Source organism: Panthera pardus, unplaced genomic scaffold (assembly GCF_024362965.1).
Source record: "Panthera pardus isolate Hobbes unplaced genomic scaffold, ASM2436296v1 HiC_scaffold_8, whole genome shotgun sequence".
NCBI classification, from domain to species: Eukaryota; Metazoa; Chordata; class Mammalia; order Carnivora; family Felidae; genus Panthera; species Panthera pardus.
The window spans coordinates 8,037,637-8,058,332 of NW_026527013.1; the positions used below are offsets into that span (position 1 = coordinate 8,037,637).

The following is a 20,696-nucleotide window of genomic DNA, read 5'->3' on the forward strand; positions in this document are numbered from 1 at the left end:
ACCTGGTTCCGGGGACGCGCACCAGAACCGTTTAGCATCCGAGAGAGTGTCAGCCACAGGAGGTGGGGGCACGCGGGCGAATGCGCTCCCAAAGCCCGGCCACCACCAGGGCTCCGTCGCGGCCAGGGCGGCAGAGATGGGGGGAGGGTGGCGCTCAGATCCCGCTCGCTCTCTGCTTGCTCGCTCGGCGCGGCGCTGGGGGAGGCGGGAGCGTGAGTCACGGCGACTCCCGATTTAGGTGCCGGAAGGGGGGCTCTGCCGGCGGGGGCCGCGGAGAGGAGGCGCGGCTGTTTACTCGCCTGAAAAGGGCATGGGGATGCATCCCGCGGCTGCCGGAGACCTGCCTCAGTTTACCTCCTGCAGAAGCGCTTTACAAGAGGCGGCGATACACAGAGCGGTGGGCGGGCAGCTGCGGTGTCCTCCTGGAGCCACACGGGAACCAAAGGGACACACCCCAGAAACACCCCAAAGCTGCCCTCAGGCCGACCACACACACACACACACACACACACACACCAACACGTATAGACTACCTCATACCACAGTTAAACCACGGAGGCTGAATTGCCTGCACAACTCCGCAAGCACAGACCAACAATACACACCCAAACGCGTGGGTACACATGCACAGCCCCAGGCCACCAGAACAGACCCCATAGAGGCGCACACCCGCCAAACAAGCGGCACACGTGCGCACACCTCCTGCACCCACAGACACACAGATACACACACAGCGAAATCCAGAGAAACAGGCAGACCGCAGCAGCCAACCACGTGCGCGCACACACTTCCAGCCGACACCGAAAACACAGACAACCCTCGGAAGGGGCCACGTGCACGCACATCCCGCACCGGGCACACACCATTACCATCTTCCGACCCACCGACAGGAGAATCCCGGAACATCGCCGTTGCCAGCCGCAGGGACCGCGTCGGTGGCACCGGGACCACTCCCCACACGCTCCCCCCGGACCAGGGGTAGCGGCGAGGACACGCCAGCATAGGGCTCCGCCCCCGCCATGATGGACGGACTGACTGACACACCGGCAACCAGTCGGGTGTCTCCTTCCTGATCGGATTAACCGTTTAACTCCTTCTTTCCCGTGCACGCCGCGGCTAGGCCGGGCGTTTAGGAGAGAGCCGAGTTCCGGCGCCCCCTCCCCTCCGGGAGCGGGGCTCTGCGTGGGCGGGGAGGGCCCCCCTCCTCGGGTGGCTGCCCCCCACAGGCCCGGACGGTGGAGGAGGAGGGGGGCGGCGCTGACAGAGCGGCGGGCGGGGGGCGGGGAGGGGCGGGACGGGGCGGGGGAGCCGGGGCTGGCGCGGAGCGGGGTACCGAGCGCGGAGAGCGCTGCCGGGCGCGGAGCAGAGCGCCGGCCGCCGACCGAAAGCCGCGGCGCCCGGCCCGGGGGCGATCGGCCCGTAGCGCCCCCGGGTCTGTCCCCGGGGCGCCATGGCCCCAGCGAGGCCGGGCGCACCCGCGGGGCCCCGGGCGCGTCGGCTAGCGCGCCGCTGAGCAGGGTAAAGCTCGGAGAGGCCGGGGCCCCCCGGGGCACAGGAAGGGGCCGGCGCCATGGAGCCCCCGGCCGCCCCTTCGGAGAGGAGCCTGTCTCTGTCTCTGCCCGGGCCCCGGGAGGGCCAGGCCACCCTGAAGCCGCCCCCACAGCACCTGTGGCGGCAGCCGCGGACCCCTATCCGTATCCAGCAGCGCGGCTACTCTGACAGCGCGGAGCGCGCAGAGCCCGAGCGGCCGCCACACCGGCCCATAGAGCGCGCCGACGCCGTGGACACCGGCGACCGGCCCGGCCTGCGCACTTCTCGCATGTCCTGGCCCTCGTCCTTCCACGGTACCGGCACCGGCAGCGGCGGCGCGAGCGGAGGCAGCTGCAAGCGGTAAGACTCCGGGCGGCGGACGCGCGTGGAGCGGATAGGCGCGCAGAGAAGACGCCACTCGCCCCGCCGACCGCAGGGGGCGCTGTGCTGCGGGTGGAGTCTGAGTGACTAGCGGGGGTGTGTGTGTTGGGGGGGGGGGGGGAGTTCCACTGTGGGGGCGTCCGGGACCCGACCCTGGTGGTGTCCTGTACCCGAACACCCTTCCTACTGAAGCTGATCCTGGGGTCGACTTGGGGGGCGCCATGCTGCATGTGGTAGTAACGACGCCTCGGTTCAGGGCTGCAGCTTTGGAGTCTGCACCCTTAGTTGGTGACGGTGCAGAACATGGCTAAGCTGGGTACTTGAAGGGACTTTCCTGGGGGCACTGAACTGGCAGCTAGATTCACTACGCTTGTGGATGATCTCGAGGGCACCGTAAGGGGCCGCTTCCTAGGATCCCAGTGTTTCCTCCAGGCTGAGGGGCGCTGGCCATCCTGGGGAGTGGAGGACTGTGCGGGGGACATTCGGGGGACTCGCCCTGAAGCAGCTGGGGTCAGAAATCCAGAGGGGGTTTTGGGGGGAGCACTGTGTTGGGGGCCTGTGTGCGGGTTGGAGCTTCCTCTCAGGACAGGAGTGTTAGGTTCAGTAGCTGCCCCGGGGTGCACAATCCCGGCACAGGGTAAGGGAGTCTCTGCCTCCCAGAGGGGACAGTGTTAGTGAGGGAGGTGTTGGGCTGACTCCAATGGTATCCTCACCGACCTGGGGTGGCTCCAGCTGGTGGGGTATGACTAGCTGGGTCTGCCTTCGCTCCATGCTCTGCCCGGGCTTCTGGGGCCCTGTGACTGTGACATAGGATTATGTGGGCTCTGGGGACAGTGATTATGGCAGTGGAACTGTGTGTGCTTCTGAGACAGTGATGGTGACACAGTGACGGTGTGCTTCCAGGACAGTAATTGTGACAGTGTGACTTGTGTACTTAAGAGTCACGGTAACTGTGACAGTATGACTGCGTGAGCTCCCAGGACCAGGATCGTGTGCCTGTGTGCTTCTGGGACAGCGATTGTGACAATGACCGTGTGTGCTCTTGAGGCAGTGATTGTGTATGCGCTCCGGGGATGCAGCGATGGTGGCACTGTGATGTGTACATTCCGGGACATTGTGACTGTGTCAACAGGACTGTCTGTGCTCCCAGAGACATTGACTGAGACAGTGACATGCTCTCAGCTGCCTCTGTCCGCTGTGTCCAGGAGTCCTCTGACTTCCGGAGTGTGCTCCCTCTACCACCTGGTGTTCTCAGTTACTGTGCCTGCTCTAGTGGTGCTCGGGGTCTGACTGTGTGCTTTGGTGACATGTATGACCGAAGGCTTCGACTGTATGCTTTGTCTGACCCCCATGGGTGCCCCTCTGCTTGGGACGTCATTAAGACGGTCAAATCCCGGCCTCTTATTGCCGGAGTTCCCGAGGGAGGCCCCTCTGGGCTGTGACCCTGCAATTCTCGCTCTCTCCGGGGACTTCCAGCAGGCCCTACAGCCCCCCCAAACCACCCCCCATCCCCATTGGAGACATACCCAGACCCAGCACCCCCGCCCCCAGCAGGAAGCGAGTGTCATGGGCCCAGCACACACAGCCTGCTATTTCCCAAAGGGAACCAGAGAGAAGCTGAAAGAAAACAAAACTGGAATCAACAGGAAATGCCAAGACCAAGGGCTGTGTGCCAAACTGGCTCAGGTCACTGTCCTGAGAGACGAATGAAGGAGCAGAGTGCAGGGGGCCCTACTCCTTTTTAAGACCCCAGAGACTCCCCCTACCCTAGTCTCTGGGCTGCTGACTCTCTGGGGACAGTAGCTGAGTGGTAATAATCATCATTATCTTAGTGGCATCTATCTTGTAATGGCTCACTCTTGGGCTCCATGCTGGGGACTTTCCTACACGTCTCTTCTTCTCCAGTGCCTCATCAGGTATTCCTGCTGGACACACGGAGGCCCGGAGGGGCAAAGTCCCTTCTCCTTCTTGCCCAGGCTCACACAACCAGGAAATGGCAAAGCCGAGATCCCAACACCCATCTGTCTGATGCCTGGGGTCCTGGCACGAGTGTCTTGCCCTCTCTGAGCCTCAGTTTCCCTGTCTGTTAAGTAGGGCTTTGGCACTGCTCTGTGGGAGGGGGGTGTTTGAGAGTTCTGTGCGAATGGGGATGTGTGTAAAGGACACAGTGCACACAGTGAGTGCTCCGTAGATAGTCGCTCAGGGACCTGCACTCAGGGGAGGAGGTGGGGCTTGGGTAGACCTTGCCCCTTCAGGGTGGGAAGGAAAAACAGGAACCTCGAGTACAGGTTTCTGTTTCTCTGTGGGCCTGTGTAGCCTGCAGTGGTTGTGGCCTTGGTGCCAGTGTCCTCCCCCCACCCCTGGGCGGAAGGAGGAAGGGGAAACTAAGAGGCCGCCAGTGGGAACCTGGCTCCTTAGAATTGGCTTTCTGCCGGCCTGTGTCTCCAGAAAGGGGGTTCCCTGAGTGCACACAGGGCGTTCCAGTGCTACCCACGTTGCAGTTCATGCAGCCACCAAAACCGGGATCCAGACAGCCCTCCGGACTCGAGTCACAGGAACCCTCAGAGAGAGGGCACTGCCCCCCATCGGAGATGGCATCCACAACCCCCCTCCAGACCTGGGTTGCATGAGCCTGTGCTCCTGGCGCCCTGCGGGGCTGAGTCACGGCACCACCACGATCTGTCAAGAGGCAGATGGAGCTGGAGGAAGAGAAAGACTCTGTTGATGGTGGGGGCGGAGGAGGGGGGGAACTTGCCTGAATTGGGGGCGGGGCCAACAAACCGACCCCCTAGCCCCAACCCCGTGCCCTTCTGTACCCCCAAACTCTCCCCGCCGAGGGAGGGCGCTGCAGCGCCCCTGGGAGAGGTTGAAGCAGCTGGACTGGGGTCACCCTCTAGCCCGTGGCCTCTGTCTCCACTTGGGTCCTCGCCTGCCCTCATCTCTGGCTCTCCCTTATCCCTGGCGGTGGCCTGGGAGCGGGTCCCTCCTCGCGCCCCTCCCTCCGCGCGCCCTCTGCTGGATGATGAGAAAGGCACAGGCTGAGTGTGCGTTCCGAGTCCGGACCTGCCTGTGGGACTCCAGTCCCCGCGCAGAACAAAGTCGCCGCCGCCGCCACTACCGGGTGCCCCAGGTTATTATATCATGCTTATCGAGCGCCCCAGAGAGTGGGCGCCAGGCCGGTCGACCGACCGCAGGCTTCGGGTGAGGTCCTCGCCCTCCCCGGGCGGGACCAGGCGGCAATCCCCATCCCGCCGAGCGCGGTGGAGACGGCCGCCTGGCGGATGCAGAGGAATTTGGCGGAGAAGTTGAGGCTGCGGAGTCTCCTCCTCCGGGCTCACCTACGGGCTGGCCCAGGCCGGGGCCTCCAACCTGCGTGTTAACTCCCGGTGTCTTTGGCGCTCTATTCCTGCCGAGGAAACTGAGAGAAGTGACTTGGCCAAGGTCACACAGTGAGGAAGGGCAGACTTGGGGTTAAAAGACCCAGGACTCCCGGACTCCAGCTTGGTGGGTAAGAATCAGATTGTAGCCCTGCCCACGGACTCGCTGTGGGACGGGGGCCCATGATCATGCCTCCCTGCGCCTCAGTTTTTTCCTTACTAAGCCTTTGTGGATAAGATCTGCTGGTCCCCAGGGCTGTGGTAAGGCCGAGATGGCCGCCGTTGGGGCTGGGCAGCCAGGAGCTGGGGCTTTTGAGAACCGGCTCCCAACATCTGCAGGGAAAAAGGGGGGCATCCTCTAACTACAATCCTGGGCCCTGGCTGCAAGGGCACCCCCTCTTTCACCAGCCACAGAATGACTGCGGGCTCTGAGTAGCAGGTAGGGCTTTGGGCCTGGGGGAACTGCGAACTGACCAGGTGAGGACAGAGTTTTGCGGGGCACTGAGCCCACTGTCTTCACTCCTGAGTAAGAGCTCAAATCCAGTCTTTGCCCTTGACTTGCTGTGTGACCCGAGGACAGGATTTCACCTGTCTGAGCCTCATTTTCCTCATGTGGCCATCCATTCCACAGACACTGACTGCACATCTTCAGGCAGTAGCAGAGAATGAAATAGACCCTGTCCCTGCTGTCCTGGAGTTCTCAGGCTAGTGGGTGAGGAAGAAATAACAAATAAAGGCCTATAATAGTTCCAGATGATGCCATGTGGGACATGAAGAGAAGAGGGATCCTGGGGAGAGGGAAGGCCTGGCTGAAGAGGTCACATTTGAGCAGAGACCTGAATGGAGTGGCAGAGGAGGCTCGGTGAGCCTGAGGGAAGAAGGTGACAAGCAGAGGGAACAGGCAGTTCAAAGGTCCTGGGGTAGGAGCATGTCTGTTATGTTCTAGGAAAAGTAGAGAGGCAGGTGTGGCTGGGCAGAGTGAGCAAAGGGTGAGTGGAAGGAAATGAGGCAAGGAGGTGCCAGGGCAGCTCACATAGGGCTTCGCAGGCTATGGTCAAGGTTGGCTTTAGGGTTCAGTTTATCTCTGACTTGCTGGGAAGGGACAAAGCTCACTGAGCTGGAAACAGACTGAACCGTGAAGGGCCTGTGTAGCCTAGTGACTAAAATCCCAGTCTCTGGAGTCAGACAACAGGTGACCCTGGCCGAGTCACTTCCCTTTCCCGTGCTTCAGGCTCCCCATCTCTGAAATGGGCCTGTTCAGAACGCTATTTCCAAAGTCTGGCCTGAGGAATCAGCAAAACAGTGCAGGGAAACCTGAGGGCAGGTGCCTAAGCATGCTCTTCCTTTCTGTTTGTGCCTGGACCAAGAGGTCCCAGTGGCCAGAACAAGGGTCTTAGTGGGTTTAGAGCAGGAGTTTTCACCTGAGGGCAATTCTGGCCTCCAGCGGACATGTGGAAAATGGCTGGAGACATTTTAGTTTAATGACTGGAGAGAGGTGCTACAGGGCATTATCTGGTGCCCAATGTCAATAGTGCCAAGACTGGGACACCCTGCATTCCCAACGAGGTGATATTACCTCCAAGGGGGTGAAAGTTGGTTCTTGGGTGGGTATGTGGGAAAAAAAATCTTACATTTATGTATAAAGCCCAAATATACACATAGGACATAAACAGATACACAGTACAGGCATACCTTGCTTTGTTACCACACTTTTTGTTATTTTTTTAATGTTTTTTATTTATTTTGAGACAGAGAGAGACAGAGCATGAGCAGGGAAGGGGCAGAGAGAGGGAGACACAGAATCCAAAGTAGGCTCCAGGCTCTGAGCTGTCAGCACAGAGCCCGATGCGGGGCTCGAACCCACGGACTGTGAGATCATGACCCGAGCCGAAGTCGGATGCTTAACCGACTGAGCCACTCAGGCTCCCCTATTACTGCACTTTTTAAAGTTTATTTATTAAAGTTTATTTATTTTGAGAGAGAGAGAGAGAGAACATGCATGCAAGTGGGAGAGGGATGGAGAGAGAGAGGGAGTGAGAGTGACAATCCCATGCAGGGCTCGAACTCATGAACTGACCTGAACTCATGAACTCGAACTCGAACTCATGAACTGACCTGAGCCAAAGTCAGATGCTTGCCTGACTGATCCACCCAGGTACCCCAGGTTATTCATTTTGAGAGAGAGAGAGAGAGAGAGAGAGAGAGAGAGAGAGGTTGGAGGAGGGGGCAGAGAGAGAGGGAGAGAGAATCCCAAGCAGGCTCTGCACTGACAGTGCAGAGCCTGATGTGGGACTCGAACTCAGGAACTGTGAGATCATGACCTGAGCTGAAATCAAGAGTCAAACACGTAACCGACTGAGCCACCCAAGCTCCCCAGAGGTACTGCATTTTTTACATGCAGTATCTCGTTTCTGTGTGTCCCATTTCGGTAGTTCTTGCAATGTTTCCAAACTTTTTCATCATTATTATTAAATTTATTCTCTTCCTCTGTGATCCATCTGCTGTTACTAGAGTAACCACTTGGGGGCGCCACGAACCGCACCTATAAGAGACCGCAGACTTCCTCGATGAAAGTCAGTGTGGGATCTGACCACTCCCCTGACCAGCTGTTGCCCAGTGTCTCCCTTTCCTTGGGCCTCCCTATTCCCTAAGACATAGCAATTTTGAAATTAGGCCAAAATTAGTCACCCTGATGGCCTTTCAGTGTTCAAGTGAAACAGTCACACGTATCTCTCACTTCAAATCAAAAGCCAGAACTGATGAAGCTTCGTGAGGAAGGAGTGTTGCAAGCTGACGTAGGCTGAAAGCTAGGCCCCTTGTACCAGACAGCGAGCTTCATTGTGAATGCAAACGACAAGTTCTTGGAGGAAGTTAAAGGTGCCACTCCAGCGAGCACAGGAATGATAAGAAAGAAAAACAACATTATTGCTGACTTGGGAGCAAGTTTTAGGGGTCAAGACAGAAGATCAAACTAGCCACAACATTCCCCTTAAGCCAAAGCCTCATCCAGAGCAAGGCCCTCACTCTCTTCCGTTCTGTGGAGGCTGAAAGAGGTGAGAAAGCGGCAGAAGGCGCGTTTGAAGCTAGCAGAGGCTGGTTCATGAAGTTTAAGGACATAAGCTGTCTCCACAACATCAAAGACGGAGGTGAGGCCGCAAGTACCGATGTAGAAGCTGCAGAAAGCCATCCAGAAAGATCTAGCTAAGCTGATCAATGGTGGCTACGCCAAAGAACACATTTTCTCTTTTTTTTTTTTCAATATATTTTTAAAAATATTTATTGGTTTTTGAGGGAGAGACAGACAGCGCACGCCAGGGAGGGGCAGAGAAAGAGAGAGAGAGAGAGAAAGACAGGCTCCAGGCTCTGAGCTATCAGCACAGAGCCTGACGCGGGGCTCGAACTCTGATCGGGAAGATCATGACCTGAGCCGAAGTCAAATGCTTAACCGACTGAGCCACCCAGGCGCCCCCACAACACATTTTCAGTGTAGACAAAGCAGCCTTCTATCGGAAGATACCATGTAGGACTTTCATAGCTAGAGAGGAGAAGTCAGTGCCTGGCTTCAAAGTTTCAAAGGGCTCTCTTGTTAAAGGCAAATGGAGCTGGTGACTTTAAGTGAAAACCGGTGCTCATTTACCATTCTGAAAATCCTAGGGCCCTTAAGAATGATTCCAATGATTCTCTGTCTGTACTCTGTAAATGGAACAACAGAGCCCAGATGACAGCACATCTATTTACAACGTGGTTTTACTGAATAATTTAAACCCACTGTTGAGACCTACTGCTCAAAAAAAAAAAAAAAAAAAAAAGTTTCCTTTCAAAATATTACTGCTCATTGACCATGCACCTGGCCAGCCATGAGCTCTGATGGAGACGTACAATGAGATCAATGTTGTTTTCATGCCGGCTCAGGCAACATCCATTCTGCAGCCCACAGATTGAGGAGTAATTTTGACTTTCAAGTCTTCCTATTTAAGAAATCCATTTTGTAGAGCTCTGGATGCCACAGAAAGTGACTCCTCTGATAGATCTGGGCAAAATAAATTGAAAGCCTTCTGGAAAGGCTTTGCCATTCTAGATGCCATTATGAACATTCTGGTTCATGGGAAGAGGTCAGAATACCAACAGGTGCAGGAGCCTGAAAGAAGCTGATTCCAACCCTTGTGGATGACTGTGAGGGGTTCCAGACTTCAGTGGGGGGAGCGCCTGGGTGGTCAGTCGGTTAAGTGTCTGCCTTCGGCTCAGGTCATGATCTCGCGGTCTGTGGGTTCGAGCCCCGCATCAGGCTCTGTGCTGATGGCTCGGAGCCTGGAGCCTGCTTCAGATTCTGTGTCTTTCTCTGCCCTTCCCCTGCTCGTGCTTTGTCTCTGTCTCTCAAGAATAAATAAACATTAAAAAAAAAATGTTTTTTAAGAAGAAAAGACTTCAGTGGAGGAAGTCACTGCAGGTGTGGTGGGAATCAGAAATGGAGCCTGAGGATAGGATTGCCTCACTGCAATCTCATGATCAAACTTGAACGGAAGAGGAGTCGCTTCTTATTGGATGAGCAAAGAATGTGGTTTCTTGAGATGGCATCTACTCCTAGGGAAGATGCTGTGAAGATTGTTGCAATGACCAGGTTTTAGAATATTACGTGAAGTTTGTTGATAAAACAGCAGCAGGGTTTGAGAGGATTGACTTCCATTTTGAAAAAAGTTCTAGGGGCTCCTGGGTGGCTCAGTCAGTTAAGTGACCAGGTCTTGATTTTGGCTCAGGTCATGATCTTACGTTTCGTGAGTTTGAGCCCTGCATCGGGCTCCATGCTGACACTGCAGAGCCTGTTTGGGATTCTCTCTCTCTCTCTCTCTCTCTCTCTCTCTCTCAAAATAAATAAATAAACTTAAAAAAAAAGAAAGTCATTCTACAGTGGGTAAAGTGGTACTGAACAGCATCACATGATCCGGAGAACTGACTCCTAAAAAGAAGAGTCGATCAATGTGGCAAGCTTCATTGTTTCCTTATTTTAAGAAATTACCACAACCATCCTGACCTGTCAGCAGCCATCAACATCAAGGCAAGACCTTGCACCAGCCAAAGGATGGACTCGCTGAAAGCTTGGATAATGGTTAGCGTTTTTTTAGCAACAAAGTATTTTTAAATTAAGGTACGTACATTTTTTTTTAGACGTAACACACACTTAGTAGACTACAGTGTAGTATAAACATAACTTTTACACGCACTGGGAAACCACAAAATTCATTTGGCTTGCTTTATTGTGACGTTCGCTTTATTGCAATGGTCTGGAACTGAACCCACAATATCTCTGAGTTATGCCTGTGTATCGGTGGCTTTAATATTTCATAGAGAAGGCAGTTTGAGAGTTGGGACTGTCTAAGCAGGCTATTCCTTGGGGGGAGGGGGCAATAATGAAATAAAGGTGGCAAACACTGGTCTCGAGCCTGGCTCAGACGCTCATTGGTTGTGTGACCTCGAGCAGGTTGTTTCTCGCCAAGACTCAGTTTTCCCATCTGTAAAATAGGGACAACAATATATCACTTTGCAGGTATTTAATGAGGATTAAATAAGATCATAGCTAGAGGTACTAAATGCCCAGGAGGCATTCTGAAGATTAGCTGCTATCATCATCATCATCATCATCATCTGTATCCTCTTTTTTTTTTTTTTAATTTTTAATGTTTATTTATTTTGGAGAGAGACAGAATGTGAGCAGGGGAGGGGCAGAGAGAGAAGGAGACACAGACTTGGAAGCTGGATCCAGGCTCCGAGCTGTCAGCACAACCCGAGGCGGGGCTCGAACTCACGAACTGAGAGATCATGACCTGAGGCAAAGCCGGATGCTCAACCGACTGAGCCACCCAGGCACCCCTGTATCCTCTTTTTTAAAATAAGAATTTATTTTTTTTAAAGGCTTATTATTTTGCGAATGTGAGAGACAGAGCGTGAACAGGGGAGGGGTGGAGAGAGAGGGAGACACAGAATCTGAAGCAGGCTCCAGGCTCTGAGCTGTCAGCACAGAGCCCGACACGGGGCTCGAACCCACAAATCAAGAGATTGTGACCTGACCCAAAGTCGGACGCCCAACCAACTGAGCCACCCAGGCACCCTTGTATCATCTTGCTAGTACGGTGGCTTGTGCATTATAAGCTCTCTGTAAATGTTTTGTCAGATAATCATAGCTGACATTCAGTGAGTGTTTACTATGTCCAAACACTTTTCTGAGGCTTTGTTTTTTTTTTAATTGTCCATCCGTGAGATGCATAGTATTATTATGCCCATTTTACAGTTGGGAAAACTGAGGCTCAGTGAAATGAAATGGCTGGCCCAAAGTCAAATGACTAAGTGCCAGAGGCCAGACTCAAGCCTAGGTCAGCCAGTTCTGGGGCCCATGACAACAGAGCCAAAAGGTAGAGAGAGAAAGGTATTCATAAGGGCATGGCCCTAAAATAGAGATTCGTTCTGTTTTTCTTTCCCACTTCCCTAACCCCAAAGGGCCGCAGACAGGTTGGGGTAGTCTCTGGAATTATAACCAGCTGGCTAACTTTGTTCAAGAATCTTCACTTCAGTCTCCATTTCCTCATTTGTGAAAGGGGTGAACATGTGCCCAACAGAGTAGGCAGAGCCACTGAAGGGACTCCAGAAAGTTCCTATCTGTTTGTACTGCTCTGCCGAGGGGAGGTCGGCTTCTTGGGGCACCTCGTGAGCTGTGGAGGGCCCCAGTTCTAAGGGGCCTCAGAGATCCTAAGGGGTGGGAGGACGGGGCCGGGGGCAGGTCTTAGGAGCCTCTAGGGGCTTGTGAACTCACTCAGCTTCTGTGTCTCAGAAGCTGTGGGGGGCATTCTGGAGGTGTCCCCAAGGATTGTGGGTTTATCTTGGTTTGGGGAGGTAGCCTAGGGATATAGGACTGTCTTAGGAACTATGGAGGAATCTAGTTGTGGCCCTGGGGTCTATGGATTTTGATGGCAGCTACATGGTTACATGGGAGCACTCTTTGAGTCTGAAGACACCCCTGAGGTTATTTTGTATCTCTGAACTTGTGGGGGCATCTCCGGGATGCTGCCGAGCCACTCAGGGATTGAGGGGGACATCCGAGAGACTGTGGAAGCCATCTTAGGGTCTGTGAGGGATCCCAGAATTTGGGGGGGGGGCCTCATGCAGACTGTGGGAATGCTCGGTGGCTGTGGGAAATTCTAGGGGTACTCTGGGGGCCTCTGCATGACTCCGGGATGGTGGGGGTGCTCTAAGAGATTTTGGAGACTTCTGAGGAAACCTGGTGATGGTCCTGGGATCTGAAGGAGTTTCATTTGTGGGTGTGTTCTGAGATTCTTAGGGTGCCCCTGGAGTTTGTGGGGATATATCAGTAACAATGAGGACATCAGTAAGGGACATTTGGGAAGCTATGGGATTGTCCCAGGGTGTATGGGGCCTCTCAGAGCATCTCTGGCTTTTGGGGGGAACTCAGGGATTTGGGGGTACCTCTGGATTGTGTGAGGACAACTCAGGGATGGTTGGGACATTCTCTGGAATTTTGGGGACATCTGAAAGACCTTGGGGATGCCCCTGAGGTTAGTGAGGGCCACAGCGGTTTGTGAGAACACTCCAGGGATTTGCGGGGGGGCACCCCCGATGTTTGTAGAGGCGCTTCCGGCGACTGTAAGCACCTTAAGGGGACTGCGGGGAGGGCCCTGCGGTCTGAGGGGTGTCCCTCGGCAGCCGCGTGGGCGCCCCAGGCCCGCCCCGCCCCAGGGGCGGCCCCAGAGCGAAGCCGGAAGGGCCGAGGCCGCCCGGCGGGGTGGGGCCCGTGGGCCCCAGGGCTGGGCGGCCGGCCTGCGTGGGCTGCCCGGGGCAGGCGGGCGGCGCTGCTCCCCAGCGCCCGCTGAGGCGGGGCTGCCCCGCGCCCCCTGTGGTTATGGCGCGGCCGCAAGGCCTGGGCCGCATCCCCGAGCTGCAGCTGGCGGCCTTCCCGGCGGTGGCGGCGGCCGAGGACGAGGCGTTCCTGCCTGAGCCCCCGGCCCCGCGCGCACCCCGCCGCCCGCGTTCGCCGCCCTCCTCGCCCGTCTTCTTTGCCATCCCGTCCCCAACTTTCCGCCGGCGTCTTCGGCTTCTCCGCAGCCATCAGGACTTTGGCCGCCAGGCGTGGGCTGGGTAAGTGCGCGCCGGCGGCGGTGGGTTCGAATCTCCCTTGGCCACCCGGCAGGCCAGGTCTGGGGTTCCTAGCGGGCCCTCCGCAGCCTAACTTCCCCTCGTCCGTCCCAGGACAGCGATAAAAATCATCCCTGCCCTCCAGGGTTGCCGTGGAGACATCTGATAGGGCATGCAGTAGGCACTCAATAAACGTGAAGTTCCTCCCGCTACCTTGGCAGACCTCAGTCTGCAGTCAGGCTTTGGACGAGTGAGGCCAACCTGCCATCCAACCGCGATCTGGGGACACGTGTTCGATTCTGCTAGCCTCAGTGTAAAGGCCTGTGAAATGGGGCCAGCGCTGCTGTCTGGGGGTTGCCTTGCCAGGAGGCTCAGTGATGTTACCGGGTGCACCGGGCACAGAGGGCAAATGCACTTTCTCTTCCTGGCCAGACTCGGGGTGGGATGCGAGGCGAGGAGCCCGGAGACACATCCGGTCTGGCTTCCCAGTGTCCGTTTAACTCGGAAACCGAGGTTGACAGCCCAGGTGTGGGCACGGGCTGGCTCTGGGGGCTTTTCCAGAGCCAGGAGAGGGTCCTCTGGTTACCCCCTTGCCTCCCTACTCTCCGCATGCACTTGTTTGGAACCTGAGGTCCGAGACATAGTGGGAGAGGACACCGCCCGGACAGGCTCAGCGTCTGGACCCAGGGAAGAGATTGGCGAGGGGAGAGGAGAGGAGGAGGGGTCGGGAGCCCAGCGTGGAGCCGGGGAGGGTGTGTGTGTTGGGGGGAGAAATCAGTGCCTCTCCCCGGGTTTCTCTCTGTGTCTCTGTCTCCACTTCTGTCTTTCCTGTTTCTTCCCCTTCCCCGCATCCGTCGTCCCTCCCCTGGGTTTTTGTCACCGGACCCCGCACTCCGCCGCCGGCGCGGGCGAGTCTCTTTCCCCCTGGGGCGTGCTGCGTTCAGAGGGCTCCAGCGGGCCCAGCTCGACGTCATTCGGGAGGGAGGCGGGGCCAGGGACAAGGCGTGGCGGGGGTTGGGCGGGGGGGGGGGGGGGGGCCGGGGCCCGAGCCCAGGAATCGGGAGCCTCCCCCCCCTCCACCGCAGGCCCGGGGGGAGGGGGGCAAGTGGGAAGTGTGCACAGAGTTCCACAGGAGAAGGCAGGAGCGGAGCCCGCTCAGGCGCTGGGGACCCGGAGACACCCAATCGCCCGGGGCCCGTCCCTGGGGGGGTCACCGGGAGGGCGGGTGTGGAGGCGGTGCCGCTGGTGGCCACAGACACCTCGGGCCTGTGAACAGTGAACGCCACACCACCGTGCCGCTGTCCTCATGCTCGCCCCGACAGCCTTTGGCACCCATGCGCTCGGGTACAGCGCCTAGGGCAAGGCCCCGGCCCCCTGACCTGACACTGCCCCCCGCGGGCCCTGAGTCCCTGGTCCACTTCTCCTTCAGCGACGAGGACACCTGTTGGCACCCTCCAGGCAGACCTGTCAGGTGGGTGGCCTGGGGCCAATTCCCTCCTTTGCCACTGAGGGCTCTGGCTGGGGTGTGTGTGGGGGGTGTGTGTGGGGGGGGGTAGAGGGTGCCCAGTGGGCCTTGGGGAGTCCCCAAAGTGGCTTCCAGGGTCTGCCTGCAGCCCCATCCCCTTCTCCAGCCCCCAAATTCTTAGTGCTGCTGTTGTCTTCCTGCAGGTGATAGCCCTCAAAAGGAGTGCTAGGTCCTGCCCCCTTCCTATTTGAGATGGGATCCCTTCACCCTCTTTGTGCCCCTAAACCTGGGTCTCTGGCACTCATGTTGGTACCAAATATGGGTGTCCAGCGTCACCTGGGCTCCACTCCCAGGCCACCGGCCTGGAGCCAGGTCCCTCTGGCCCTGCTCTGCTCAGCGCCTCCAGTCTTACCCACCCCCTCCTTGCTGGGGCTGCCAGGCTGAAAACCAAGCTGGGGTGGGGGAGGGGGGCAGCTCCTGCTGGAACTCCTGGGGGTTATTTAGAATCAACTGGACAGTGCTGGGGCAGAGAAAATTCTCAGGGTACGGCCGCCTCGTTCTCGCTCCCCTCTACTAATCCCTTCAGCCAAGCCAGACACACACAGACACAAACACAGACGCACCCACCCACACACAGGGTAATCGGGGGTCTGTGTTTACTGTGCAAGGCGTGGGTCTCTGAGGCGGTGGGGACACAAAGAGAATCTCACAGTTGACCCATGGGGGCCACAGAAACCCTGGCTTCGCACAGTCAGTCTCACGTTACAGGAACGCACTCTCCCCGCAGCCCACACGCAGGCCTGGTTCCCACCTGCACAGAGCCACACATGGGAGCACACACTCAGGAGGCAGGGACAGTCACGGCACATGTGTGGCACACAGGTACACTCTTACAAGGTCACACAAACTCCTAGACACACACACAGATCTGTGCAGGCACCGTGGACACTCGGACCCCACGGACACACCCGGACGTACAAATCCACGCAGAGATCTATACACACACAGGTGCCCTGAGCACACATACACCCTGACTCACACATGCACAGACCCTCTGTGCACACCCGGCCCTACAAACGGCCATGTCACCTGGCACCACACGCCCGCCCTCAACCTCTGTATGACCTTCACAAAGCAAATGCCAGGCCTTTCCATAAAGGCTGCCTGGCACCTCCTACGAGGGAGTCAGGTGCAGTGGGGCAGGGAGCCCGGGGAGGCGCCAGGCCTGCCCGGGGAGATCGACGGACACGGGCTGATTGAGCGTCCAGGTTTGTAGCCTGGCGGCTCAGGTTTAAGTCCTTCTAGTACTAGTCAAGTGGTTCTTTCCCGTCTGCACCTCAGTTTACTTCTCTTGGAAATGGAGCATTGGTACACGTCCAGGCAGAGCACAGCGCCTAGCACATGGCACTTAATGGCAGTTGGCTGCTTTCGTTGTTGTTATGATTTTTACCAACTGGGACCGGTCTCCGTTCCCTGCCGTCCCCCTCCCAGCTTGTTGTTGCCCATTGGCCCCTGCAGCGGAAAGTCTCTGAAGCCTTGGTCTGCCCCTGGGCTGCACAGTCCTCCGGAGGCCCAATGTGATGCAGGCCTAGGGGCCCCGGAGGGGTGGAGGCAAGTGGCAAATTCAACCGGAGAAGGCCACCAAGTAGTCACCTGTCTGAAAGGCAGGTTATTTCCCTTATGATGGAGTGTCTGGGCATGTGGCTGTGATGTCAAGGCCTGTTGGCTACCCTCGACTCCGCTTAATGGCCTAGGGTCCTGCCGGGACATGATTGGAGCAGCCTCCAGCCTGACTTTGGGCCACCCTGAGCAGTGGCAGACAAGGGAAGGGTGACTCCACATAGCACCGGCGTGCCATCCTGGAGGGTAGGTGAGACCCCACGCCCACATACACCCACACTCAGCCTGCAGTTCAGCAGGCCCGATGCCCTCCCCTCTGCCCTTCCGAAGCCCGGGGGACATCAGCTCCTGGAAGCACAAACAGCAGGGCCCCAGGGAGCCTCTTCCCATCGTGGCCTCTGGGCTCCTGCTTACGTGATTGGAGCCCCTGGGGCTACAGTATCTGATGCCGGTCGGGCCCACTCTGGGACTTGGGTCTCACCTTCCCTAAACTGTCTTCAGTGTCTGGGGCCAGGGTAGGGTCCTCAGTACGTAAGTATGTTCCTGTCTCCTCCCCCGTGGGACTCAGTAGAGCCAAAAAATCCAGGCTGTGCCCGGGGAGACAGGACGTTGTTCTCAGGCAGCGAGGCCACCAACCCCTCACCATCCCTCTGTGCCCCACTCTCCCCTGTTGCGCCGGGATGTGAACACAACTCACAGAGCTGGTGGGGGACACAACTGGGTTCGGGTGTATAAAGCACTCTGACAATGCCAGGCACATGGCCAATATTCAGGAAGCGTCTTGTTAATATTGCTATATACCTAAAAGGATCTAACCTGTTACCTGGTACACAGCAGGTGCTCAGTAAGTGAGCGTTATCATCAAAGGCCCCAGTTCATGGTCTAAGAATTTTCCATCTTAAGGGTTTTTTTTTTTTTAATTTACTTTTAAAAAATGAACATATAGTAAAATTCAGCTTTTTAAAAAAATATTTTTGAGAGAGGGAGAGAGCACAAGTGGGGGAGGGGCAGAGAGAGAGAGAGAGAGAGAGAGAGAGAGAGAGAGAGAGAATCTGAAGCAGGCTCCAGGCTCTAAGCTGTCAGTGCAGAGCCCGATGCCGGGCCCGGACCCATGAACCGTGAGATCGTGACCTGGGCCGAAGTCGGTTGCTCAACCGACCGAGCCACCCGGGCGCCCCAAATTCACTCCTTTTGTCTACATTGTATGAGTGTCTTTATTGTAGTAAAATCTACATAACATACTTGTCCACTTGACCGTTTCTTGAGTGTACATTTCAGTGTCGTTAAGTATACTGACATTGTCGTGCAACTGTCACCACCATCCATCTCCAGAACGTCACCACCTTCCCAAACCGCCGCTCTATACCTAGTAAGGTAAGGAAAGGACGCTTGAGTTGTTTCCAGCTCTTGGCTCTTTTGAATCACGCTGCTCTGAACGTTGGCGTACAAATATCTGCTTGAGTCCTGCTTTCGATTCTTAGTGTTTAGTATTTCAATTCTGCGTGTATACCCAGAAGTAGTATTGCTGGATCACATGGTAATTCTATACTTAAGTTTTTAAGGACCGTTTTCTATAGTAACCGCACCATTTCACGTTCCCCCACATCCTCACCAACACTGGTTACTTTACCTTTGTTTTTTCACGATTTTACTCTTTTTAAGTTTTATTTATTTTGACAGAGAGAGAGAGAGAGAGAGCGCGTACGAATAGGGGAGGAGGGGGAGAGAGAGAAGGAGGGAGAGAGAGCGAGAATCCCGACGTGGGACTCTAACCCACGAACCATGAGACCGTGACCTGAGCTGAGGCTGGATGCCCAACCGACTAGGCCGCGCAGGTGCCCCGAAGTTTGTTTTTAAAAGAAGTTTGAATTTGTGACTGTTGAAAATGTCTGATTTCTCTCCTAAAATCGGAATACCTGGTTGTTGGGGGTCCCCCAGCACCACTCTGCTCTGGGTGTCAGCTGCCTGGCCCCTGCGAACATTTGCTGTGATGGTAGGAATGTGCTCGAATGGGGGCTGAGTGGGCAGAGGGCGGCAGCTCACGTTTCCGTCTGAGGAGTCACGAGACTTGGGACTGAATTCTGGCCCCACCACGCTCTTGCTGCGTGACCCAGAGCTAATCATTCTCCTCTCTGACCTTAGTTTCTTCATCTGTAAAATGGAGTCAACGAAGTCCCTCCCCGTACTCCTACCCCAGGACTGGCCCAGAGAAAAGGGTTAATAGATCCATAGATGCTACTCTAGGGGATTTCAGACCTTCTTTTTCCCCCTTTCTTTCTTTTTCTTTCTTTCTTTCTTTCTTTCTTTCTTTCTTTCTTTCTTTCTTTCTTTCTTTCTTTCTTTCTTAATTGATTTTTGAGCGAACGCAGCGGGGGAGGGGCAGAGAGAGAGGGGGACAGAAGATGTGAAGCAGGCTCTGCGCTGACACCACAGAGCCCGACATGGGGCTCGAACTCACGAACTGCGAGATCATGACCTGAGCCGAAGTCGGACGCTCAACCGACTGAGTCACCCAGGCGCCCCTCAGACTTATTTCTTAGCAGAGGGACCATTCAAATAAAATCTTACGCTGACTCTCATTAGGTAGGACTGGAAAGGGGAGGGCTCCATTGCCTTCCCCTACTCCCTTGCACCCACCAGAGCATAGCCTGAAGTCTGCTGACCCTTCTAACCCCCTCACTTTGACGACGGGGGTAACAGACCAGAGAGGGCAGTGGCCTTCCCGAGGCCACACAGTATGTTGCAGGCACGCGGTTCCCCACCAATTCTGCATATCGACTGCTGAGTCCCCTGCCCATGTGGCGCGTGTGGGGCTGATGCTTCCTGAGCGTTTTACCTGTGTCAATACTGGTCGCCTGGATGACCTGAGGAAGGTGGCGGTTGTCCCCATTTTGTGGATTAGGGAACTGGAATTCAGTCATTTCACCCCAGTCATGCCTCTGGGAATTAGGCGAGCCAGCATCTCCCTGACTTATCCCGAGCGTCTTGCCGGTGACCCCAGGCTGGGGCCTCGCTCTCTTGCCCTCGGTGTCGCCGGGTCTCTGTCACAGTCTGTCTCTCTCCGCTCCTGACACACCAGCTTCCTTGCTGGTCCTCAAACAAAACCCGAATCCTGCCACAGGGCCTTCGCACTTGCTCTTCCCACCCCCTGGAGTGTCTTCTCCTCCCTCCTGACCAATGGCCTGCTCTTTGTCATCTTTCAGGCCCTGCTCGCAGGTCACCTCCTCAGAGAGGCCTGCCTCCCCTTTCCAGTCTCCGCGTGGCACAACCCCGTTCGCATATTCACTCATTCACACGTTTTATGATTCATCCAGTAAACATTTTATTGGGTGTGCACTGTGTGCCAGGCCGTGTTCTTGGCCCACGGGCTAGAACAAAGAAGACCAAAATCCTTGCTCTGCAAAGCTTAGTTCTAGGAAGGAAGGCAAACAGCAAAGAAGTAAGATATAGAATATGTCAGGTAAGTAGCGGTTATTTTTTGAAAGGAAAGGTAAATACGAAATAGTAAGGCAGAGATTCAGATCTTAGATGTGTTGGTCAGGTGAGGCCTCCCGGGGACACAGCATTTGAGCGGAGGCCTGAAGGCGGCCGGCCGGAGGAGCCATTGGAGGTCTGGGCAGGGGAAACAGCCTGTGCAGAGGCCCTGAGGCAGGAATACATCTGGAATGTTTAGGAAGCAGCCAGGAGGCCATGGAGGCTGGAGTAGAGTGAGTGAGGGGGAGACCCGGAGGGCTTGGGGCGGGGCCACCTGGGCCTCAGTGAGGACTTTGGCTTTTGCTCTGGGTGAGCTGGGAGCCATAGAAGGGGCTGAGCAGAAGAGGGATGTGGCTCTCTGGTGGCTGTGGAGGGGAACAGACTGAGGGGCAAGGACAGGAACCAGGGAGCAGGGCAGAGACAAAGGCGCTGGTCCAGGCCACCAATGAGCGGGGCCAGCCGAGGAGGGGGTGAGAAGTGGACGCATTCTGAATAGACGTGGGCAGTGAGGAAAGAGTAGAGCCAAAAAGATCCCCACACTTTTGGCGGTGTGCACGGCCACTAGGCTAACCTGTTTACAGTCTGGCCCTCCCATGCCATTTCCCGTAAGGGACAGATGCTCGTCCGTCTCAGTCACTGCTGTGTCCCAGCACCTCAACAGAGCCTGGCTCACAAAGGCACTCGATCGCTCTGTGATCTCTGCAACCTCC

General features: G+C 56.2%; 1 protein-coding gene across 1 annotated transcript in view; it reads left to right on the forward strand.

Moving 5' to 3' along the window:
* Window positions 1–1,307: 1,307 nt before the first annotated feature.
* PDE4A (phosphodiesterase 4A) overlaps window positions 1,308–20,696 on the forward strand; it is a 34,096-nt gene continuing 14,707 nt past the window's right edge. The window contains 1 exon segment of the mRNA XM_019427744.2: window positions 1,308–1,890. Within this exon segment, the coding sequence (XP_019283289.1) occupies window positions 1,571–1,890 (320 nt within the window). The 5' untranslated portion in view covers window positions 1,308–1,570.